The sequence below is a fragment of the Gouania willdenowi genome, chromosome 4 (genome assembly GCF_900634775.1).
Source record: "Gouania willdenowi chromosome 4, fGouWil2.1, whole genome shotgun sequence".
NCBI classification, from domain to species: domain Eukaryota; kingdom Metazoa; phylum Chordata; class Actinopteri; order Blenniiformes; family Gobiesocidae; genus Gouania; species Gouania willdenowi.
The window spans coordinates 31,934,615-31,958,793 of NC_041047.1; the positions used below are offsets into that span (position 1 = coordinate 31,934,615).

The 24,179-nt window shown below is 38.8% G+C and overlaps 1 protein-coding gene across 1 annotated transcript; it reads left to right on the forward strand.

The window, feature by feature from the left end:
• The first annotated feature begins 19 nt into the window (after nt 1-19).
• tubgcp5 (tubulin gamma complex component 5) lies at nt 20-23,333 on the forward strand. Its single transcript, XM_028445003.1, has 23 exons — nt 20-478; nt 568-621; nt 6,205-6,313; nt 6,413-6,509; nt 6,605-6,684; nt 6,783-6,918; nt 7,026-7,143; nt 8,242-8,331; nt 8,510-8,603; nt 8,699-8,951; nt 12,460-12,662; nt 13,174-13,289; nt 14,049-14,317; nt 14,420-14,618; nt 15,392-15,580; nt 15,668-15,850; nt 15,941-16,025; nt 16,124-16,244; nt 17,282-17,433; nt 19,642-19,767; nt 21,970-22,058; nt 22,848-22,948; nt 23,054-23,333. Exons 1-23 carry the CDS (start codon nt 345-347, stop codon nt 23,098-23,100), a joined length of 3,045 nt encoding a protein of 1,014 aa, XP_028300804.1. The 5' UTR covers nt 20-344; the 3' UTR covers nt 23,101-23,333.
• The last annotated feature ends 846 nt before the right edge of the window (nt 23,334-24,179 follow it).

The window sequence follows — 24,179 nt, forward strand, 5'->3', positions numbered from 1 at the left end:
TATATTCACTTCTGATTCAGTTTTAATACTCACAAGATATCAATGATTGTGTACGAACATTTAAAAGTTACATCAGATTTAAAGAAGTACAAGGATTTCTGTACACATTGCCACAATGCGCATGCGCGCTTTCACTGTTTTGTTTTGGGAGGCAAACACGGGGCGGTAATGTCAGTGTCACATGTATCATGACAGAATCAACGCGGAAACAAGAGGAAACCACATTACTGCACTTCTTGTTTGCCTAACATATTGCAGGAGAATAAGTAGTGGACGACAGGTTTGTAAAAAGGAGGCGGTTGTGTTTTAGTTGAGCTATCTGGTAACCCTGCAGCATCACCAACATGGCACACTGGAGCACCTTCGATAAGGAGACAGAGAAAGAAACCAAGAAGCTCATCAAATGTATAAGTGGGATGGAGGATGAAGAAGATCAGAACTTCCAACTGGCTTTAAAATTCACTTGGTCGAATTTTAGGTGAGTTAGCCTCCGATGGGGTAGCTAGCCTAGCATGCTAGCTGCTCGCCATGGATGCTGTGAACTAATGATGCTGTTTCTTGCTATAGGTTTCACCGCTTTTTGGATGTTGACAGTCATAAAGTTGAGCGCAGCATCAGTGGGTGAGTGAGTCTATTACTAATACTCTTCCATTATCGAAGTCCTCATTCGATTACAAACCGATTTTCAAGTATTAGCGATGTTGCTGATTGTTGATCTTCCAACAACAGTCAGCTGCTCAATATTTAGACCTATTATTACGTCTTATTATTAGACACCACTCTTAATACATCTATAATGTAATTAAAAGATCCAAATTAGTAGAACTGGTCTTGTTTGTATTACAATTTCAAAATGATAAATATATTATACGATGTTTTGAAAATTTAGGAATATATTTAGATTTATCATCCCCTGTGATAAGAGAGACATATAGAGCTGGACGATATGGACAAAGATTTACATCTCGATATTGTTTCCTCAAAAAGGCGATATACGATACAAATCTCTAACTTTAATTCAAATTAATTCTGAGCAGAAAGATAATACTGGGTTAAATTTACTGATGCAAATTGCCACATAGACACATTTATTAACAAACCGTTGCACAATATGTGCCACTTTAGTCTTTTTCTCCTATAAGGGACAGCATGTGTGAGTGAGTTCAGTAGTGTAGCTTGTTTAGAGGTAGATCAGGGTTTGGATACACTCAGCAATCTAACTAACTGCGTTTCATGCTGTTCTGAGAAGTAGCAACAGCACTGACTCCTAAAACAAGTATTTTGATACAAAATGAGCTGTAATATTTATATTATATAGGCGACATTGTAATTTTCTATATCGCCAAAAGAGAAAACTCTATATATTTCGAATCTTGATATATTGTCCTGCCCTAGAGGTGTTTAGCGGAGCAGAAAAAAGACCTCCATGCTGACTATGCCTATAGCAGTATATCAATACACAACAGTTAGGAAACACCTGAGTAATCCCTGTTCCCTTTTAGTTTATTTTATGTTTTTGGAATTTTTTTTTTTTTTTAACATTTTTGAATATGAACAAATATGGGAAGAGTACCTGAACAGAAATGGTGTCCGTTCACTGAAAACATTAACCTTTATACAAAGTCTGAACTTGTGGGTTTGACACACACAGACCATTTTGTCCAGATGTTGTAGATCATGTCCCTTTGAATCCTGAGAGTAAATAAACGTTTTTCATAGTGTAGAGTTCTTGAATTATGTTAACCCATTCTTCGATGGTCGGGGGGTCCGGTTTATCCACTTCCTGATTATGGCTTTCTTACTCGCTGAGTCCAAAGCAACCTCTTGTCTTTATTTCTCCAGTTGGTAACATCTGCATTGCCTGAATACAAGTTTTTGAAATTGCAAGGTATTTTACGGCCAAATATATGATTAATATGCTCACATACAGTATTTGTGGCCAATAAGGGCTTAGCAATGGGCAGCTCCAGAAAATGTGGAAATGATGGGCCCGTGAGGATCTACAGAGCCTCCAGCATGAGTCTCCACTACCCTGGAGCCTCTTTTGAATAGGTGTGATTAAAAACCTAACTATATTCTTCCAACAAAACTCATGCCAGATGTTCGATCCAGTACCTTCCATTTCCCATCTCCTCTTAATGAACTCTGTTAGGTTTTTTGCCTTGCTGAATGGATTTGTATAATTTAGATATTAATTTATTTGAAGAAAATGGTTTATTAGTGTTAAGAAAGTCTGTAGGAATCCCAAGTCGCATTTTTTCAATGTTATTTTTATATTTTGATCAAACTAATGCTTAACCTGTAAGTATCTATAGAAAACTTGTAAACATTCTTTTGTGGATAAAAGAGTAATAGGTTGTAATTCCTTTTGACACCCAACCCTTAAATCTTCTTCTAGGGCATTTGGTCTGAAGTCAGAATCATACGCACACCACCTTAAAATTCTAGACATTTTTTCTAAGTCACATATTTGCATTATTCTACTCCAGGAGTTCAGAAGAGATTCTTACATAAAGTCTTTAGTTTTATTGATATTCCTTTGTAGTTTTTTGTCAGTTGAAAGGGCTATAATGGGTATATCTTCTGCAATAGTCCCTTCGACATCTTTCCATCCAGCAGAATGAATGTACGAACATAAACAGATTAAAGGTCCAACTTGAGCAGCATAATAATAATCCCTGAGGCAGGGAAGGCCCAGCCCCCCTTTCTCCTTCATCAACTGCATTGTTTGATATTTTATTCTAGCCCTTTTATTTTGCCAAATATACTTTGCCAGTGTTTTATCCCAATAGGGAGACATTGAAAGAGGTACAGGAAACGAGGGAGGATATTCATTCTAATTGATTCCACCCGAGAGTATAGATTAAAAAACGAGACATTATTCCACTTTTGTAAATTTGATCTTATTTTTGACATCAGAGGCCCATAGTTGGCATCAAACATTCTATAGACTGATCTTCTGTCAGAACAGTTCCTAAATATTGAATGCTATCTGATTCCCATTTCCATTTGTATGTGTTTTTAATCCTTGTAACCGGGTTATAATTCAACCTTAGAACCTGAGTTTTGGTAATATTGATTTTATAGCCGAAAAGGAGCCATATTCCTCCAGCATTTTCATTAATTTCGGAAGCGACCGAGTAGGGTCCGTCAAAAATATGAATATGTCATCAGCAAATAGAGTCAATCTTTTTTCCTCTGATTTTAAAGGTCCTATATCATGCAAATCAACTTTTTTGAGCTTTTAACCTTGTTACAATATTAATTCCTTATCAAAACACTCCCAAGCTATCATTGGGGTTCCTTCCTGCATCTCTGAGAAATTCTCAATAATCTTGCTCTCTGAGCTGCTTCTCTGCCCTCTTCTGAAAAACGAGCGGTTCAAATGCTAGTGATGTCACTGGCATTCTGAACCGTCCCCTCCAGGAAGTGCCTGCTGCTGGTACCGCGTCTCCACAGTGAACACTGCAGTGTAGGCACCCAGAGAGCAGACATCGTATCGCCTTTGACTTGATCTGACGTGTTTGTGACCCAATGCGAAGCAACCGTTGAGGTGATAACAAATGATTATCATCTTAAATGCACTATTCCTGTATTTGATAAAGATGAGGAGTAGAAGAAAGTGAATTAGCAGCTTAAAACTCTGATGATTGTTTGAAGCTGCTGCTGCTGGATGAACACAGTGCGGAGACGGACTCACACAATAGCCGCTTAAATATTCATGTGTTTTACTGTAATGTGCAGTTTTTTGGCTGAAAACAATAACAACAGTATGTGGATAGTTAGAGAAAATTGCTTTGGTGATCACTGATTTGCCTCAGAGCGAGTCATGCAGGAGCCTCGCAGGCAAGTCAGTGTATAGACACGCCCACTCATGAATATGCATAAGCAGACAGCAAACAGTTCGTTGGTCAGAAAGTCACTTTTTAGAGGCTAAAACACTGGAAAACAGGTGAGTTTGGGAAAATAAACCTCAAATACTATGATTTTGGGGTTCTTAGAACAAATGGAGATGGGTGAAAAATGCATGATATGGGACCTTTAAAGTAATTCCTTGAGTGTCTGTGCTCTGCCTTGTCCACTGAGCTAAGGGCTCAATAAATAAAGAGAACAAAAGTGCTGATGCTCCACAGCCCTGGCTGGTTCCTCTTACTAAATGAATAGATTTAGATAAATCCCCGTTTATTTTAATTCTGGTGGTAGGTTTGTTGTACAGTGCAGAAAATGTCTCAACTATGTCAGAATTAAACCAAATGCAGCCATTACTTTATATAAAAAATACCCATCGTACTGAATCGAACGCTTTTTCTGCATCTCAACTTATTATAAGAGTTTCTAATTTGCAATGCCTGACATGTTTCATTATCAGAAGAGCTTTTTTAATATTGTCTTGCATCTGCCTCTGTCTAATAAAGCCTGTCTGGTCTTTGTGTATGAGTTCAGGTAAAATTACCTCAAGACGCTTACGTGATATGGAAGTAAATAATTTGTAATCAATATTGAGTACACTCATGTGGCGATAGTTTCCACAGTCAAGTTTGTCCTTATTTTCTTTGGGGATAATCGAAATAATAGCTTCTCTTCAAGATGGAGGAATAGTCTTTGTTTCAATTACCCAGTTGAATGCTTTCGTTAATGTTGGTACCAAATTACCTTGCATGAGTTTATACCATTTGGAAATCCCTTTAGTTTAAATAAATAAAAAAATCTTATAACTAGAGACAATGCTTAAACCTGGTTTCACAAATATGGAGCCTGATAGCTGAACACTCCATAGTGTTAAAGCATAAGATAGCTTCCAATTGTAACTCTACAAACACTAATTAAACCAAACGTCTCAGAGAGCAGTGTTCTGATTAAGTAGTGTGTAGATCAGTATTATTCTGAATCTGTGGTAGATTTAAAAATCTAGATACGTTTCCTTTGGGTTTTACTCTAAAAGAACATTTCTTTTGTTGACTTAATTTATTCACTGTGGTACGTGAATAAAAACGAAAAACAGCGTGACATTGAAAACTAGAATATAAATAGTAAAAAAAGACCAGTAGCGGTGACAGAAAACTCCCAAGCAAAAATATGATGAGAGCTACATTACTTTGCACTAACGTGCTTTTGTGCATCCTGTCAACCTCACCCTTCTCATTGAAGTGGTAGCCAGTTGTATTTCATAGTTTCAGGGCGATGAATATATGTTGTATTACTGCTATATGTTCAGTCAACAAATGTTTCCCACTGAAAATGCCTGTAAGCGAATGAATTAACTGAATCATGTGATAATTCTGATCATTTATTGTGTGTTTGCCATGTACTGTATATGACATTACATTATTATGTTTTGAAAGTGTGCAGGAGTAGGGGGTACATGGTTGCAGGTTAAATGTCTGAAGGGGTACAGGACTGTGAGAAGTTTGAGAACAAAGTGACATCCACATGAAGCTACTGGTGTTGACTGCTGTGCTTTAGGTCTTTTAATACACTTAGTCAGGGCAATACAACTGGTTCAAGAAAACTACAATAAATGAGTATATTCATTTTATAAAATAATATGTCACATACATATCAATTTGTGTTTTTTGCTGTTAACATTTTGTTTTTCATTCTCCTAAATTAGATTAAGAACATTTCCCAAGTTATATTAGAGTTGAGACACAAATAGGTCAGAGATGGGCGTGTTTTATCGCAGCGGGGCCACAAAAATGTGACTGTCAGATCCGACAGCCAAGTTATGAACATTCATATCAGCATTCAGAGTAACGGCCAATCTGAACATTAATACAAGCTGGTTTTTTGTAAACATGTGTGTTTTTGGAGTCACTTTGTGTACTTTTCTTGTTGTTTTACTTGGTTTTTTTGTTATTTTTGTGATGTGTGTGTTTTTGGAGTCTAGTTTTCTGTCATTCTGTGTGCTTTTATTGTGCTTTTGTATGTTTTTCTCTCATGTTGTGTGGTTTTGGAGTGAATTCGTGTTGTAGGAGTCACTCTTGTGTATTTTTGATGTTTTCTATACTTTTTCAGTTATTTATTAGTATTTTTGTGGTCGTCGAGTTTTTGGCGTAAATATTGGGTGCTTTTTTCTCATTTTGTGTGTTTTTCAAGTTGTTTTGTACGTTTACTCTTGGGGTCCGCACAAAATGAGACTGAGGTGATGTGTGCAGGTGATGTGCATCGTAGCATTTTATTTTTAATGCTGATCCTGTTTTTCAGGATCTATGAAAAGCTGATGGTGCACTCAGATCTGAGGAAAGCAGAAAGCTGGATGAGGCTGACTGATGAATTCCTCAACTCTCCTTTACCTCAAACAGATGGAAAAAAGGTATGGGGCATAACTTTGGCCTTTCTGGCTCATCAAACTGAAAATGATCCCTTAAGTAAATTTACATCCACTCAGCACATTTTATTCATTATTTCTTAGACTGATGCACACTACAGTGTACTGTCAATGCTGTTCTCGCTCTCGGGGTCACCCTCAAACAATGACTTTACTGAGAGACCTCGGATCAAGGAAGCAGGTGAGCTGATGCTTCACTAACGACACTTTTAATAACTGTTTTTCACCGACTACTTTGAGAAATCAGTCAATAATTACTCATGGGTTTCTGTGCAGAAGCAGAGGATTGCTTTGACTGGGCTAAGTATTTGATGGAGGGGGAGGACATTGATAATGGGCTGTACCCAGATACTCCTGTAAGTAATTCATCTCTAAACATTAGAAGTAAACACTGTCAGCTGACTGTAAGCTCACTTCATCAGGAAATCCACATTAACATGAAGCACTTTTGCAGGTATGGTCTGAGGATGAAAGCGAGGACGATGATAGCCAGCGGCCAATCAGCAGAGAGGACTCTGGGATCCAACTGGACCGAACCCCCCCAGAGGACCAGGATAATACCAACAAAACAGTCCCAGTCACATGGACAGGTGCCAGCTGATGATAGAGAAGAGAAAACTAAGCATTTACGTTTAAAGTAACCAACACAGTCACCAATGTGTCTCTAAAGCCATTTTTTTCCACTCTGCCAATCCAGTGGGTGAACCCGGCGCCCGGGCCTGGCTGGAGCAGCACGTGGTGACGCCCTACTGGGTCACTCATTCTCCACGGTTTCCCCACAGCCTGCATTTACACTCCAACCTGCTCAATGTCTGGTAGGAAATCATTTAGCACAAATTAATGCATAAAAATAGAAATGACTCAATTATTTGATACTTTTTTGGGATGCAAAAGTTCAGTGGCCTTGTTGATGTTGACATTAATCAGAATCAGAAATACTTTATTTATCATAGGGGGAAATTATTTATGTCACAAAGGCTCGAGAAATTAAAAGAACAAACACTAAACAAAGAGATAAAATGTACATAATTAAGTCAAAGACTGCTATTTAAATAAGGATTTACGGACAAGTGCACACATTACAGTAGAACAAATAAAATAAGGTTAAATAATAATAGTACAAATGTCCAAATATAATACACATATATACAAGATTAAAAGCTGTCAGGTTAGAGTAATGAGTTGTAGCGTTTGATCACTCTAACCTGAAAGCTTTGGTTCCTGTATATATCTGTATTATATTTGTACATATGAGTGTAAAATATAAGATAATACATACCATCATATCCACTTATTATTTCCTACCTATAAAGATGTATTTGAGAAACAGATACCATTCACAGTGTAATTAAACAGACACTGTACTACACTAAAACCATATACTTAAGTTATTACTGAATAATTGACAAGGCCTTTCATTTTGAAAATCATACTTTTAACTATTTTAACTATTTATTTACATAAATTATTTTACCAATTATTATAATTATTACATGATGTTGTCAACATTATATGAAGTGCAATATTTTCACTACAGCAATGCATGTTTTATTATTGCAATTAAATCAATGAATTGATTTTATTGCATAATTGCAATATTGTTATTGTTATTAAAGGGAGAATATCAAAAGAGAGGGCACTGTTACACCTAAAGTAGGTGAGGGGGAAGGTAACAGGTAAGAGGGAGTTAGGGTAGGGTAATGGAAGGGTTTGCTTTACCAATTAAACTGTAACAAATATTGATATCTCACTTGTTCTCTTTACCAATCTCTAGTGAAGAAAGGGAAATATGGTTGTCATGGTAATGTAATGATCTTAATATTTATCTAGTGTTGACTGTTTATCACGTAAACCTATGGTCATGCGTGAGCTCAATTAGAGTTCAAATATTCACTGTTCATACTCCTTCTTAGGGATCAGCACTTGTATAACACGGATCCGTTGTATCTGCCCGAAGAAAAGGCCTTTGTCACAGAGACACAAGTTATACGGGAGACGCTGTGGTAAGACATCACAATGCTGCCTAATGTAGCTTATAAAAGAGACCTTAAGAAATCTGTGGATTCTTACAACCAAGTTAGCCTTCAAGGATCCTCTATTCTGTTAAATAAAGGGAAACAACTATAGATATCTTTGATTTGGAGTTTCACAAAATTGCGCTGTAATTTCTGACATTTGCAGGCTTTTCTCTGGGGTTAAGAAGCACTTTATATTTCAGCAACATGATGGAAAAGTGTCAGTGAGAAACGATGTGGTCGTTACCCATCTCACCAGTGTAAGTTCAAGAAATAATAATAAAAAAGGCTTTTATTTTGACAGGCCAGTCCTCTGTTAGCATTAGAGAGCAATGGCTCTTGTTTTGTTTTGCAGAACTGCCTGCGCTCCGTGCTGGAGTACATCGCTGTCTACGGGCAGGCCGTGTTCCGGCTGCAGAGGTTCATAGACGAGGTGACGGGGTGCAGCTCGGAGCCTTGCCCACCTGGTTCGCTTTCTTCTCACAACTCCAAAAAAGGCTCAGAGCCCCCCTTCAGGACATACCAGGCATTTGTGTGGGCCCTTAACAAGTACTTTACCAGCTTCAAAGAGGAGCTGACCACAATAGAGAGGGAGCTCATATGTAATGGTAAGTGTGCTTTAATGGGAACTGCAACATATTTCATTGCTGCCATATAATGCTGCGTTCATACCAAATGCGTTTCAGGTGTCAAAATTGTGTCCCTAGTTGGATGCTTGTGCTCATTGAATCAGACGCCTTAGACGTCTTTGACGCTCTGGATGCACGTCCAAACAAGTTGGGAAGAGAACGGGTTGAGCTCTGTTGCCGGTGGTGTTCATACAATGGATGATATTATGGCGATCAGTTATGTCATAATTCACCCAGTGACTATGAAGTGGTGGGGAACATTGTGTTGAGAAGGCGGTGTTTCCATTTGGATGTATTTTGGTGTGACTTAGTGTGTGCACTGTGATGTCAGAGGGCTCTCGAGAAGTGTGGGTGAATGGAGAATAAAGTTTGGACTTCCGAGCTGAACACGCCACCTCCGACTCCCGTTCATCGGCTCTACATTATTGAGAGAGTGGCTTGGCTGTATTTGCGCCTCGGCGCCGTTTCTGGATTCACCAGAGCTGCGCTCAAACGAGAGTCACTTTCAGAGCTACTTCTGTCTCTCCCGGGCCCAGTTTGACAACCTGCTGACAACCTACCAAGACACCAACTACAGGCACTCTATTCCAGCAGAAGAGTGCCTGTCCATCTGTCTCCGGTTAGTATTTATTCTGAATACGTCACGATTGGGGAATGCTCCTGATTGGTCGAGGCGCCGCGATGTGCCCTGCATCTCTGCGGTGACTCGATAACGTGACTCGAGCCGTTATCACAGTTTTACAATCTTTAATAGAGGTCGTAGTAACACGCCAAAAATAAACAATCAGACACACAAAGAACCGTCTTACACCATCATACAGTTCATTAGTCTTTTCCCCGTTTACGCCCACCCTTTCCCCAGCCTCCCAGCCAATCAACACCCTTGAATGTAGTTATTGTAGCAGAGGGATGAGGGGATGCACAATGGAGTGGATATTTCCCCCCATTCTGCCTTAAGGGACTTACAATATATATCCAGAACAGAGCTTGCTTTGTAACCATGTGGGCAAAAATTTGATCATTTTGACATTTTTAGAAATAATGTGGCCCCCCGGTAAATGATGAGGCACAAATAACTGTGAAACCATGCATTACCTTTATAAACGGTGTTACTGTAAGTTAAAAAAAAAACTGTTTTCTTTTGTTTTTGAACCCCTGGAGAAGATTGTGCATGAAAAAAACATTGGATCAATATTGCGATTTCATATGCAATTATTTTTTCAAGGGCCTCTTGTCATATATTTTTTAATGAACACAAGCCATACATCAATCTGTTTCATAATAAACAATTTCAGATTTATTTAAACTTTAAATAAATATAAAATCTAAATTTTAAAGCACAGATTACAACAATAAAGCAAACAAATCTGTGGTTTTGCCTCTTCAACATATCTAACTAACTTCACGTTTCATGAAACATGTGGACTGCACTTCTTAAACACTCTCTGAACTTAACAGGACAATACAAGACAGGACAAGAAAAATAAATAATATAAAATAACCCTGAAATACCCTTGAAATACAGCCGCTTTTTCGGTGGCCGGAATTTCGGTGCATCACTGCTTGTTATTGTCCTCTTATTTTAAAGAACAATAACACTGAGGGAAGGACACCATAACAACAGAGGCGATGTAGGGAGAAAATGGTATGTTTGGAGCAGCTTATGGTGAAACCAAGTTACAGGTGTGATGCAGCGAAAAGGAAAAGCATTTCTTCACAGTGAAGTTTAAATGGATCAGTTCAACTGGTGACCATTAGAAGTGATAAAATGCCACTTGTGCTGTCACTCAGATGCCATCTACATTATCTCACATCACAATAGCAACAAATATTGTAGATGAGATTTACAATTTTTCCAATTTTTACATGATTTAATTGCAGCACTGTCAGAATTAGTCACAGGATAACTTGTTCACCGGTGGAATCGTACATTTTCATTTCAGTTCAATTCAACCTTCTTTATATAGCTCAAATTACAGCAAAGTCAGTTTAGTGTGCTTAACAAAATATAAAGTCCATAGTAAGAAAGAAAGAACCCAACATTTCAAAAACTGTAACTTGTACAACTGCTCAAAGCTTAAAGATCATAAATTTAACAGATCCAAAGTAAAAGATGGGCATGGGACACATTTTAACACACAGAGTGCACTCTCTCTCTCTCTCTCTCTCTCTCTCTCTCTCTCTCTCTCTCTCTCTCTCTCTCTCTCTCTCTCTCTCTTCCAAATTCCTACCTATACAAAATGCATATGAGGCCACAGCCATCTCCTGGTCCAGAAACTTCAATGTATTACTGGTATTTGCTTTTTGACTTCTGGAGTGACTCGCTCCCACCCATCTTTCCTCCACTTGGACACAGTCCTGCATACAATGCACAGCGCATCCATCTATGTGCTGTGTGTGCATCACTTTACATACATTTTGTTTCTTTGGTACACGGAGATGTTTAATGGCTGTGCCAGTTTAGTTATTCCACCAGGGTGATGGTCGGTACACAGTAGTAGACAGATGATTTCCATGAATTTTGTGCTGACTTGCTAAAAAATCCACACAGAACGCTCTGCCGTATTGGCAGCATCCTCAGCTTTAAAGAGTAACTAAACCCCAAAACCACTTTTTACTGCTGAATACAAATGTATTTGGGTATGAAGAAGTGCTGTTGATTGATCCTGGTCCAACTTTCAACAATTTAGTCAAAGTATTTCAATTTGACATATTTTGATGTGAAATGTCAGTGACTGCCCTCTATAGGTTGAAACCCATTTATTACAAATGATTTTTACTATTGGCTGAGAACAATAATAATAATAATGGCTTGGATTTATATAGCGCTTTCTTTGAGGTTACAGAAACCATTATTCATTCACACCAGTCACTCACACAGTCATACCGGTGGTAAGCTACAATGTAGCCACAGCTGCCCTTCCTAGGTCAGACTGACAGAGGCGTGGCTGCCATTTTTGCGCCTACCTCTCTGACCACCACCAACATTCATGCCACAATTCATACTCACTCATACAAGGCAATGTGGGTAAAGTGCCTTGCCCAAGGACACAACGACAATGAGCGGGATTTGTAGAGCGGGATTTGAACCCCCAACCCTTCGGTTACTGGACAACCCACTCTACCACTGAGCCATGGTCGCCATGAGATGTTTTGGGACCATCTTGCATCACAAACAAGCACTGTTAGCCCCGCCCCTTTTATAAAACTGGGCTCTACAATCTGTGGTGAGTAGGTTGGATTGAGAGAAGAGTGAATAGAGAGGTGTATTGAGTAACTAGTTAACATAGTATAGATTGTTCATTGGAGATTTTATAGTATAGAGTGTTTTAATTGCTCCATAATTGATGCATTTTTGGAATTTCCCTCCTAGTGGCAGGTCCAAAGAAAGCAGGGATTTAATTACTCTTTAAATAAAAAAGGCAACCTATACGATGGATAACACGGTGAGTTGCCAAGCACAAAATTGCCTTTTTTTCTTTTTCAGATGAGACAATGACTCTGTCCGCAGTGCTGGAACGCCTTGGTCCTCACCTGTCTCAGATCAAAGTGCTGCACAAAGTGTTTTGCACAGGAGTTGCTGATGTCCCCCCGGCCACCCCGAATGTAGTGCGAGCCTCTCACCTGCTGAACACACTCTATAAGGCCATCATAGAGTACGACAGTGTCGGGGAAGCCTCAGAGCAGGCGGTAAGAGCTGAAGACAAAAAACCTTCCTAAAGATTTGATTGATAGTTGCACTCAACAAAGTCATAACCTAAGAGAACTCCTGATGTACTAATAACAATTTAACATGACAGAAATAAATGACTGGACACATTTTGAACTAAACATGCTTTGGAGGCTGGAGCCTCTCCTCACTCCTATCACCTCTGTTAATCATCACATGTATTTGTGAGGTTCTTGCCTGATGTTTATTGATTTTGTAAATTGTCACAGAAGTGATGAGACTCAACAGGCATGATTTGTTTCATTGACTGGAGATCCTGGAACATTGATTGGCAGAGCATATGAAGACACTGTTTTGCACACTATTGGTTCCTTTGAAACCTGTACGCTATGTGGCACTTCTTCACACACAGTCTCCTCTGAAAAGGACAGCTTGAAATGAACATTGCCTTCCTCAGTGCACTGAAGAGCTTGCAAATGATGCAAAGTTGGATCTCCACCCTTTTTTACCTGTTTTTTTTTTTTTTGCTAGGTGGCGCTGTTATTCTCACTGTGGACAGAGACTGTCAGACCGTATTTAGAGATTGTTGATGAATGGATTGTTCATGGCCATTTGTTCGACCCTGCCAAAGAGTTCATCATCCAAAGGTACGTAATGTAGCACACAGTCCAGAAAGAGTTACTGATTAAGAGATGAGTAATTTGAAATGATAAGAAAATAAGGATAGTAAAATAAATGTCAAATCCTTTTCCAGTATGAATAGGGCAAGTTAAACAACAAGACAATGTTGCCAAACATGGTGCAGTTTGAGGGGAGAAGAGCTTTTATTTTGGAAATATGACTTTTTATAAATCTGAAGAATATAAGACTACATATAGCAAGAAAATCATCTCCCTTGTGCAGTTTTTTTTTTTACTCTGTTCGAGGTATCTTCAGAGAGGACAGCTTTTCTTAGAAACCAAAGATTGTAATTTTACATTCTGATGTTATAATATTTTCTTATGTATACATGTAAGTTCTTAGATTTAGGACATTTAGGAAAAGGTTGTGAGTTATAATGACAACAAATCTGGCGGGGGATATTGATGGTTCTTGTTAAAGTTAACTGAATTACAACTATACATATGCTGGATATGCACAGGGTTGAAATTGCATTTGTTTTGCATAACAGTGCTCAATGATAGAATAGATGTACAAGTATCATTAGAAAAACAAATACAGGATATTAATCAGATCCTAACAGTATGTGCGCTTTGATCAAGATGATGTGTTGAAAACTTACAAACGGAACAAGCTGTAAGACCTTTAAACAGCAACAATGATGGAGAGGTTGCAGCCGTCTGGAAGTAGTTAATTATTAAACTCTGTTTAACAAGTCAAGCTGCATTTAATGTGATGTGTTTCAGAAACAAGGATGTCCCAGTGAACCACAGGGACTTCTGGTACGCCACCTACACACTGTACAGTGTGTCGGAGACGGTGGAGAGTGAGGAGAAGCTGAACGACTCAGCCAGCGGGAGCTCTGGAGGGGATCAGAGCTCCAGCAGCAGGCAGCTCACCATGGTGTCCTTCCTCAAACCCGTCCTTAAGCAGATCATCATGGCTGGGAAGTCCATGCAACTGCTGAGAAATCTGCACTGCACAGAGGCTGAGTCATCGGAAAAGTCCTCCAGAGGTGACCCCTAACCCTGTGCTGTGGTCGCTTTGCTTTACTGCATCTTTGCTCATTTTAGTTTGCACATTTAAGTGTCTTTAAAGTGAACATGTTGCTCTGCAGATGCAGAAAGGAAGGATTTGTACACGCTGTTTCTGGAGTCGGTGCAGTCTCGTCTGCGCAGCCAGGAGACGTCACCAACAAACACTGTGACAGATGATCAGGCCACCAGGAGGAGTCTGATCAAAATGCAGTCCATTGTGGCTCAACATCTGGAGATGGAGAATGTCCATGACCCTTTGCTTGCAATCAACTTTGCCAGGTTGGCAAAAAAAACAAGGCACACAGCAGATTATGGTGTAATAGAGGTTTAAACATGCCTGATTATCTACAGCCACTTTGATTCTAAATGAAAGCTGCAAAAATGTCCCTTTCTTTAAAAGCAGAGAAGTAGCAAATATACACTTTTTAAAAACATACATAGACATGCAAGCAATAAACAATAAAGATATTGTTTGGAGCTATTTTGAATAGTAGGTATCTATTTCATAATACTAATATATTATATGTATCATTGTATAAAGATTATACACATCATTTTAAACCAAGAAGCTTATCAAGTAGTTCATATTAATGTATTATATATATCATTATATCATTATGATTTTTAAAATATATATATATCATTGGAGATTAAATAACTCATCAAGTAGTTCCTATAAGTGTATTATATATTTATCATTATAAAGTTATATGTTATACATATCATAGTCGATTAAATAGCTCAAATGAATAAATCTCATGTATTTTAGTTGTTTGGCAGACCATATGTTTGACATTGAAGAGGGTTGAAGTCAGGAGAATTCTGGGAAATCAAGCAAAAAGTGAACAATCACAAGTGATTAAATCACACATTAAAGATAGTCAGTGTAGTCTCCAGTTTACCCAAAAAAAACTATTGTTCGTCCAATACATGGAGAAAATGCAAACAAATATAATACTGAAGCATTGTCAGCCACTATATTAAGACCAGGAACCTTCTTGCTGTGAAGCCATGTGATAAAACAGTTTAATATGCACTGTTCTCCCTCTCAGGCTTTACTTGGAGCAGAGCGACTTTCAGGAGCGTTTCTCTGGAGGCGATTTCATCGTGGATCGTTCCTCACAGTCTGTCACCTGCCAGACGTTCGAGCTCACGCTGCGCTCCTGCCTCTACCCACATATTGAGAGGAGGTACATCGAGTGCTGCGGGAACCTGATGAAGACTCTGAAAAAGGATTACAAGTAAGCATCACCAATAATTTACTTCTCCACTTGGTTTTTAGGAAAGAAACCGAACTCGAGCCCATCCTTGTGTTGATCCTTCTCTAGGCTTCTGGAGTACCTTCAAGCCATGAGGAACTACTTCCTGCTGGAAGCTGGAGACGCCATGTATGATTTTTACACAGCCATCTTTAACAAAGTGCAGGAGAAGGAGAGCTGGCAGCAGCCATCCTTTCTCAATGTGCAGCTGCAGGAGGCTGTTGGACAGCGCTACCCAGAGGACAGCAACAGGTACTGCACACATGTACGCAACACTGAAGGAAGTTTCTACAAACAATAGATTCAACTAACTCTGTTCTCTTTATCATTTTGGATGATCAGGCTATCAGTATTCTTGGAGAACATGGACCCTTCCAGGAAAAAACACCCAGTTAATAATCTGGAAGTGCTCACCCTGAGTTACAAGGTTAGCAGCTTTAATGCGTCTGCGTGCGCGTGTGCGTGTGTGTGTTCACACGTTCCAACTCCAACAGTGATGACATGACCTGATTCTGCTGTCTGCAGGTGCCCTGGCCTGTTGACATTGTGATTAGTTCAGAGTGTCAGAAGATCTACAACCAAGTGTTCCTCCTCCTGTTGCAGATCAAATGGGCCAAATACAGTTTGGACACACTTAGATTCAGTGGTGAGCTCATCTGACTGCTCATCTGAAAGTCCAGATGGACCATGTTCCTGCATGTTTCAGATGTCTCTCTGCTTTAAGATAGAGACTGTTTGACTGTATAGTGTGCTACTAGTCAAAACGTAAATTTTCTTACGTGTCCATTTTCTACAATAAGATATTTAAACAAGGAAATGTAAGTGAGGATGCAGGTGCTGACCCACGTCACACTGCATTAGCTTAGCATTCGCTAGCTTTAGCATTGTCGGTGCCCGATCCTGATCATTTTAGATCAATTCAACGCATGCGCTTAGGCTACGTCACTTAACGACAGAGCTCCTGAGACGTGATATTCAAATGTAAACTGACCATACGACGATTGTTAAGTATTTTAATAGTACACATGTATATATGTGACGATGTATACAAAAACAGATCAAAACACAATACACAACATTGACAATCAAAAACCAAAATAAATCGTAATTCACTGAAAACTTCTAATTCTTTTTAAATAGTAGGGTTTCAACCTTTTAAATAGTACATGAACTGCTATAAAATAGGCCGTCTGGATGTAGATGTTGATAGGTTCTGAAAGGATCAGGCCCACTGACAAGCCTTGCCCTAGTGTTAGCAGAAGCCTAGCAATAGCATTACCCTAACATTAGCCTAGCAATAGCATTAGCATTTTAAGGTAAAATGTGCTGCAGCTCCACTCTAGCTTATTGAGCTGTCCACTTTAAAAATGGGAACGGAGATGAAAGGTCAATGAAGTTTCACAAAACATGTAACTTAAAAAGTTTATAAAGTTACAAATTATAAAAGTACAAGCATAAATCTCGGGAACTTTCTGAATGTTTTGATAGCTTATTTGTCAAAATCGGACAAATGGTGAAGGAGGAGTTAGCGACCAACGAAAGAAAATAACGGATACCAATAGTGAGGGTTAATGAGAAGCAGTCAAATGATGTTGCATCAATAAAAACCATTTCATTCATCTATTCAGTTGAAAACCAGTTGAAACTTTCAGGTACAATAATATGTTTTTTTTTTGTTTGTAGATTTCACAGAAGTCACCAGGAAACTGCAGGAGGCGCCAGCTGAGGACGTGAAGCTTAAAGAACCAGTACATCAACAGATTCATCGAATGTGTCTGCTGCGGGTCAAACTGATGCACTTTGTCAACAGTCTTCACAACTACATCATGACCAGGGTGAGACACGAATGTGTGAGCAGGAACATCACACTCCGAGAGCACAGTGAAAAACGTGTAGAGTGCCCAAATAAATGTACAGTTGTGTACGATGTGTGACTCTAGAGCTTATACTGGGGAGCTTTGTAAATATTATATTGTGTATGGTTGACAGATGTAACAGATAATATCCTGCCCCGAATCTGTTGAAAAAGTGCTTTATTATGGCCAGTCCAGCATTTTAACTGATGCTGTTCACCTGCCCAACATTACTAATTAAGACACAAAACAATCTGGCAACGCTGCTGGTGATAGTGGAAGTAAGCCCACCGCTAATTAATCACTGGTTGCTAATTTTAGTCAGGTAATGATTAACATAGTAAATCAAAGATAATGTCATCACAATGGCACACAGGTTATTGTAACTATTTATTGAGAAACCAACAATTATCTTAGTCTGTCACTATAGTAACAAACACACAAAGCTGCTAAATTATTGGAGCAAGGAACGAGATGAACAACATGATTATGGTTGTTTTTTAGATGACAACTATTAGGTTGGCTGGTAGTTTTCAATTACAAAATATGTAAATTAACAACAGAGACAATTTGTTTACACTTGAAAATACATAAAAATACACTTAAAGAGTAACTAAACCCCTGTTTTCTGCTGACCTGCCACTAGGTGGGAAATAAAAAAAAAACCTTGATTACTACACATAATACACAGCCCACAACCATAAGCACACAGCACACACAGCCCCACAGACGCTGTATTACTCACAAACAGTCCCTGATCTACTTCCACCATGACCCTCAGAACACCACCTCACACACACAGCAGCGAGAAGTAAATGCACATTTGCGCACACACAGAGACAGATGGGGATACACACACTGTGTCGGTACATACACACACAGCTTGTTGAATCATCTGTGATTAGAGTACAATCTGATCTTTATAGAAGCACAGAGTCACAGACATCACCACAGGAATGCACGGTGCATGGAGTTCCTCATTGAGGCTGTCAATTAATGCTCACTGAGGGCTGTGATTGGAGGAAACCCTCCCCCTCCTCTCAGTTTTATAGGAGGGGCGGGCCCAATAGCAAAATTCAATTGTAATAGCGGCGTTCAACCCTTAGAGGGGAGTAACTCTGACATTTTACGACTAAGTACGCAAATTTCAAATATTTTACTAAAATGTTAAAAGTTGGACTCGGATCAATCAACAGCACTACTAAATACCCAAATACATATGTATTCAGCAGAAAAAAGTGGGTTTGGGGTTTAGGTACAATCTAAGCAGGAAAAGTTGTCACCTGCAAATCTCCAACCAGTGGGCTCCAGCCTAGAACAGGGACAATGGAGTGTGACAATATTTCTATACGGCGATATATCGCAGTATCTTTTTGCACGATCGATTATTGATATGCTCGTGCTAAGTATTGATTTAATTCTTTTTGGATTTAAGATTTATTTTATTATTTTCAAAACCTTTTCTGCTTTTTTACTAAAATGTACAGGTAGGTTTTTACAGAAATGTAGGAACCAATATTTTGTTTACTGGAATATTGCACTATAATGTGTCACTGGTAAGAAAGACCCTATTTTTTGTTTACAGAAAGCACTATTGGAGATACTTATTTGTTTACATTGGTATGTTGACACTTATTTACAGAAATATTGCACTAAAATAGTGTCACTGTTCATAGGGCGCTTTTTTAATTTATTGTCTTTCAGAGATATTAAATAAAAATGTAATTTTTTCACTTAATCTTTTTTTCTTTCTTATGTCATAGATTATCATAGATTGATTTCTGCCCAATATATTGATAATTGAAGTATTGTCATATCGTGAGATAATCGTTATCGTATGCTTTGTATCGCGTATTGTATCGTGAGGTACCCAGAGGTTCCTACCCGTACTTTTTACAGGCCTACAAAAAAACAGGACAAATAATGAAAAAAGAAGGACCCACAATGCCAAGCTGCTGCAGTATAAATTTTTATATCAGGTTGCAACAAAAAGAGTTGGTTATTTGGTTCATTGTTTTATTTTAACCTACATTTTATTTAAAATTTGAAACAAATAACTTCTCACATATACCATACACTATTATTATTTGCTGATACTATTATTTGGTGATTCTTGATGAGCTGGCTATTGGAACAGTAAGTGATTGGTTCACAGTACAGTTGTAATGCAAATTCCTTCTGTGTTGCCAGATTCTGCACAGCACAGGTCTGGAGTTTCAGCACCAAGTACAAGAGGCAAAGGACTTGGACCAGCTGATCAAAATCCATTACAGATATCTGGCAACGATTCATGACCGCTGCTTGTTGAGAGAGAAGGTAAAAAGATCTTTGTTGTCATTTTACAAGCAACAGTTAAAGCGGAACTAAGTAACTTGCACTTAGCGCTCCCCCTAAAGGTCCCTTTTGGTTATGTCACTGTCGTAAACGCTCTGCACCCCCCGCCGCCTGCCCCATTCCACAGCTACATGCGCACCTTTGCAAGTTGCAAGTACAGTTTTCTGGCCAGAGTCCACCCACTCACCCCATAAACACTTGTATTACCCTCACAGGGACTACGAGAAGGATTTATTAACACTAGCATGCCCAAGGTTTTCTTACTCCTGTTGCCCTGCCCAGAGGCCGCCAAATGACACTCATTTGCAACTCAGTGGGCCACCTCTCTTATGTAAATAAAGCCTTTCGATCGGAATGTGCAGCTGGGCAGTGACAAACTTTGGGGGTTGGTGTAAATGATGGCCAGTGTTGAGAAACCAGTTTCTCCCAGGTAGATGTTTGTTAATCCAAATAACATTATATGGAATTATTGGATAAGAATGGCCAAATTAATATGAGCCATGTGTGTTGTGATCAATTAATAAACCACAATAAATAAAATTAGAAAAAGAAAAACAGTATTAACAGTATTTACTATTTACCTTTATTGTTTTTGAAAAGTGCTTATAAATAAAATGTATTGTTGCTATTTATGGTAAAGCGAGATTTCCGAGTGTGAAAAGGACTGTTTGAGTTCTCACTTTAAAAAGGTAAATTCACGAGGTCCACCATTCACTAACCAGGTCCATGAATTATTTTATTAAGCTATTTTTTTACAAATTTGAAGAAAGTGCACAAGATGCACAAAGAATCAATGCTTCAACAGGGAAAAACAATCTAAATCTCTGTTTACACCATCAGTTATGCTGACATTATCCCTCTTAACCTTTGACCCAATGCGGAAGTACGAAGCCGGACAAGTTTGGTATCAAGTTCTGGGTGGCATGTGACCTTAAATCCAAGTATGTGTGCAAAATCATCCCATATCTTGGCAAAGACCCCAGTCGTCCACCTGGGGAGAGATTGTCTGAAAATGTGGTGATGAAGCTTATGGAACCGTTTATGGACAAAGGAAGAACTGTTACAACTGACAATTTTTTCACTTCATTGTCACTAGCACGTCGACTGCACAGCCGGAAGAGCACCCTCCTTGGCACAGTCAATAAGATTCGCCGGGAGCTTCCAGATTCAGCTAAAAAGAATTTGGCCCGTGAGGAATTCAGCACAGAAGTGTTTTCAACCTCTGGTGCCACACTGACTGTTTATGTGCCCAAACAAAAGAAGACTGTCTGCCTCCTCAGTAGCGTGCACAGCGTGGTGGAGACTGAGGCTACTCGGAAAAAAAAGCCGAACACAGTCACCGACTACAACAGCATGAAATGCGGTGTGGATGTCATGGACCAGATGGTTCAAAAGTACACTGTGCGTTCAGGAACACGGCGTTGGCCAGTCGCTGTGTTTTACAACATGATTGACATTGCAGCGCTGAACGCACATGTGCTTTATCAGGCATGCACTGGGGTCAAGGAGAGAAGGGTGGACTTCTTGCTGGAGCTTGCAAATGAGCTTGCCCAGTCTCATATGGCAGCCAAGGAGGTGAATGAGCAAAACCTTCAGCAACAACCACCCACACCTGATGTGGGGAAAAGGGCATTGTGCCAGGTGAAGTGTTGCTGCAGGAAAAACCGTGCCACCAAGCGTTGTATGTATTGTGACAAGTTTGCATGTGGCAAATGCATAAAGGAGGTGTGGCAGTGCCAGAATTGTTCACAAAATCTCTATTAAATAAATTTCACCAAGAATGCAAACAAACTGTTGCTGTCTCACTATTACTACTTACTACTTTCTGTTGCAAAAGTTGAAATATAAGTTGCAACCTCTATGTAGCTGCTGTATGGGAAACACAAAGGAGAATACAAAAGGTCTTTGTGTCCTGAAACCAACCCAGCCACCCCCCCACCCTAGCTGAGGGGCCTCAGTAACATAACAATGGTCACAAGCTGAGTTGTTCACACCCGCCATCTGACACCAGCTTGGACTTTAAAGGTATAGGTGTCAAATGACACCACTCTGGTCATGCTAGTGTTAAGGTGAAAAAGTTACTTAGTTCTGCTTTAAAGGTTTTTCTTTCTTTTATCTTTCTGTGATAAAGTTGGAGTATTACTGAGTGATTTTATCTGTTACTTTATGGGGTTTCATTTTCAGGTCAGTTTTGTGAAGGAGGCCATAATGAAGGTTCTCAATCTGGTCCTGATCTTCTCTGACCGATGGCAAGCTGGATTTGGAGCTTGGAAGTAAGAGCTCTGAAATCACATTTGAAGCATTAAGTTTATAGAGGTGATGAGTAACAAAGGACAAATACTTTGTACTTAAAAATACTGTACTTACTGTAAGTAGTTTTTTCTGGTATCTGTACTTTACTTGAGTATTTATTTTTTTGGCAACTTTTTACTTTTACTCCTTACTTTTAAAAATAACCAAAACAAACATCTGTACTTTCTACATTTTAATGAGCTAATTACTTTTAAGACCTTCAAAGATGACATCACGACTATAAAGATGCAAACCAACAACCAGAAAGCTGACGGAGCCATGTACCAGTATTCTCCAAGTTCTTAAAAATGTTGAACTCAAAGCTGCTCTGGGTTTTATTGATCATTTGCACTTTTTTTTCTTGACACATTTTATTTACAAATTGTATTTGTGCTAAATTCTCCTGGTATTCAAAGGTAACAGAGTTTCCACGTATCCGTATTCTACAAGTTCTTTGAAAAAATAAAAGATATGGAATTTTTTGGTTTAAAAACCCTGTTTTATTATTGAAGGGACATTTGTTTTACTTTTTACTTGTACTTAAAAAGTACATTTAGTAGCATGTACTTTTTTTTAACTTTTACTCAAGTAAGGGAGCAACTTCAATACTTTTACCAGTCATTTTTATTCAAGTATCTATACTTTTATTTGAGTACTGAAGACTAGTATTTTTGCCATCTCTGTAAGTTTTATTAGAAAGCAACCATAAGTTTTTACCAATTTAACATGAATGTAAATAACTGACTATTTGGTTTGTTTTTACATTGCAGGATTGAGTCCATTGATAAAATGGAGTCAGACTTTAAGAACTGTCACATGTTCCTGGTGACTATACTAAACAAGGCTGTGTGTCGTGGATCCTTTCCTCATTGTAAGTAAAGGCCCATGTTTTTTATGCATATAATATTTTGAAGTGACATTCAGGACTCATTTAGACAGAGCCTGATCAGCTGTTTTGCTCTCCTCCCTCCCACAGTGGAGTCTCTGGCGCTCTCCCTGATGGCAGGATTCGAGCAGTGTTGATAAACGCTCCTTGTTTGAGTGTTGAAACGTTTCAACCCTCTCTCTTTTGTCCCACTGCTGTCTCATTCCTGAGTGCTACCATTGTCCATGATGATGTCATAATTGTCTTTCCAGGTTTGTCAAACAAACATTGTATTTTGTTAAAATACATCTGCTTCTCTAAAGCTGCATGTAAAGTCATGTTGATGGAATGTACATAAGAGGTCCAATAAATCCTGCTTTGTGTTACTGAACGTGTCCATGGTATCTATTCATTTTTTGAAAATGAGTCAATTTTATCAGTTCATCAATCCAGGGGTTCTCAACCTTGAGGTCGGGGGCCCATTTTGGGTCGCCAGACACTGGGAGGGGGTCGCCATATGCCTTCAAAAAACTATTAATATTTTTTGAAGAATTTGAGCTCATTTTTGCTTGCCATATTTTAACCTATTTTCATCATGTTTTCTTGCCATATTTCTGCTCCTGTTGATGCCATTTCTGCAATTTTATTCCACTTTTTCCCACATTTTCTGCACTTATACACTCTTTCTACCACTTTTCCCACCTAATGTTACATATGTTGACCCATTATTGTTACTTTTAACCTCTTATCACCACATTCCATGCATGTTTTTTGCCAATTTAACCATATTCACGATGTGTCGTGCCCATTACTTGCCAGTTTAAACTAACACTTTGAACCCTTTTGACCACTTTTGTTTTTGGCCACTCTAATATTTGCAACTTTTAACCAATTTCTGTGGTTTATAAAATCCCATCTCACCACCTTTTCCACCATTTTTGGTCACTTTCATCCCATTTTATTTCTAATCAAAACAAGGACTCAAATATTTAAAATGACTATATACTATGGCCCAAATAATATTAAACTTTCTGGATATCAGTGGATATTATTCAGATTAATAAATAAATGTGGTTATCAGATTCATAGAATAATAAACTACAATTTTGCTGACTTTATGGATATGCCCCAAAAAGCTCTCTCCTTTATTCCCCCTTATAGATGGCCCTGTCTCCACATGACTGTTCTTCAATGTTCGGGTACAGTGGGGGTCCCCGGTCTCTAAGACCTTTATTTT

Bases quoted from the DNA above. Each gene is read 5' to 3' on its own strand.
- tubgcp5 (XM_028445003.1), top strand. From the start codon at position 345: ATGGCACACTGGAGCACCTTCGATAAGGAGACAGAGAAAGAAACCAAG. The intron at 15,581-15,667 runs GTAAGCATCACC...ATCCTTCTCTAG, and splicing joins ACTCTGAAAAAGGATTACAA to GCTTCTGGAGTACCTTCAAG. The intron at 15,851-15,940 runs GTACTGCACACA...TTGGATGATCAG, and splicing joins TACCCAGAGGACAGCAACAG to GCTATCAGTATTCTTGGAGA.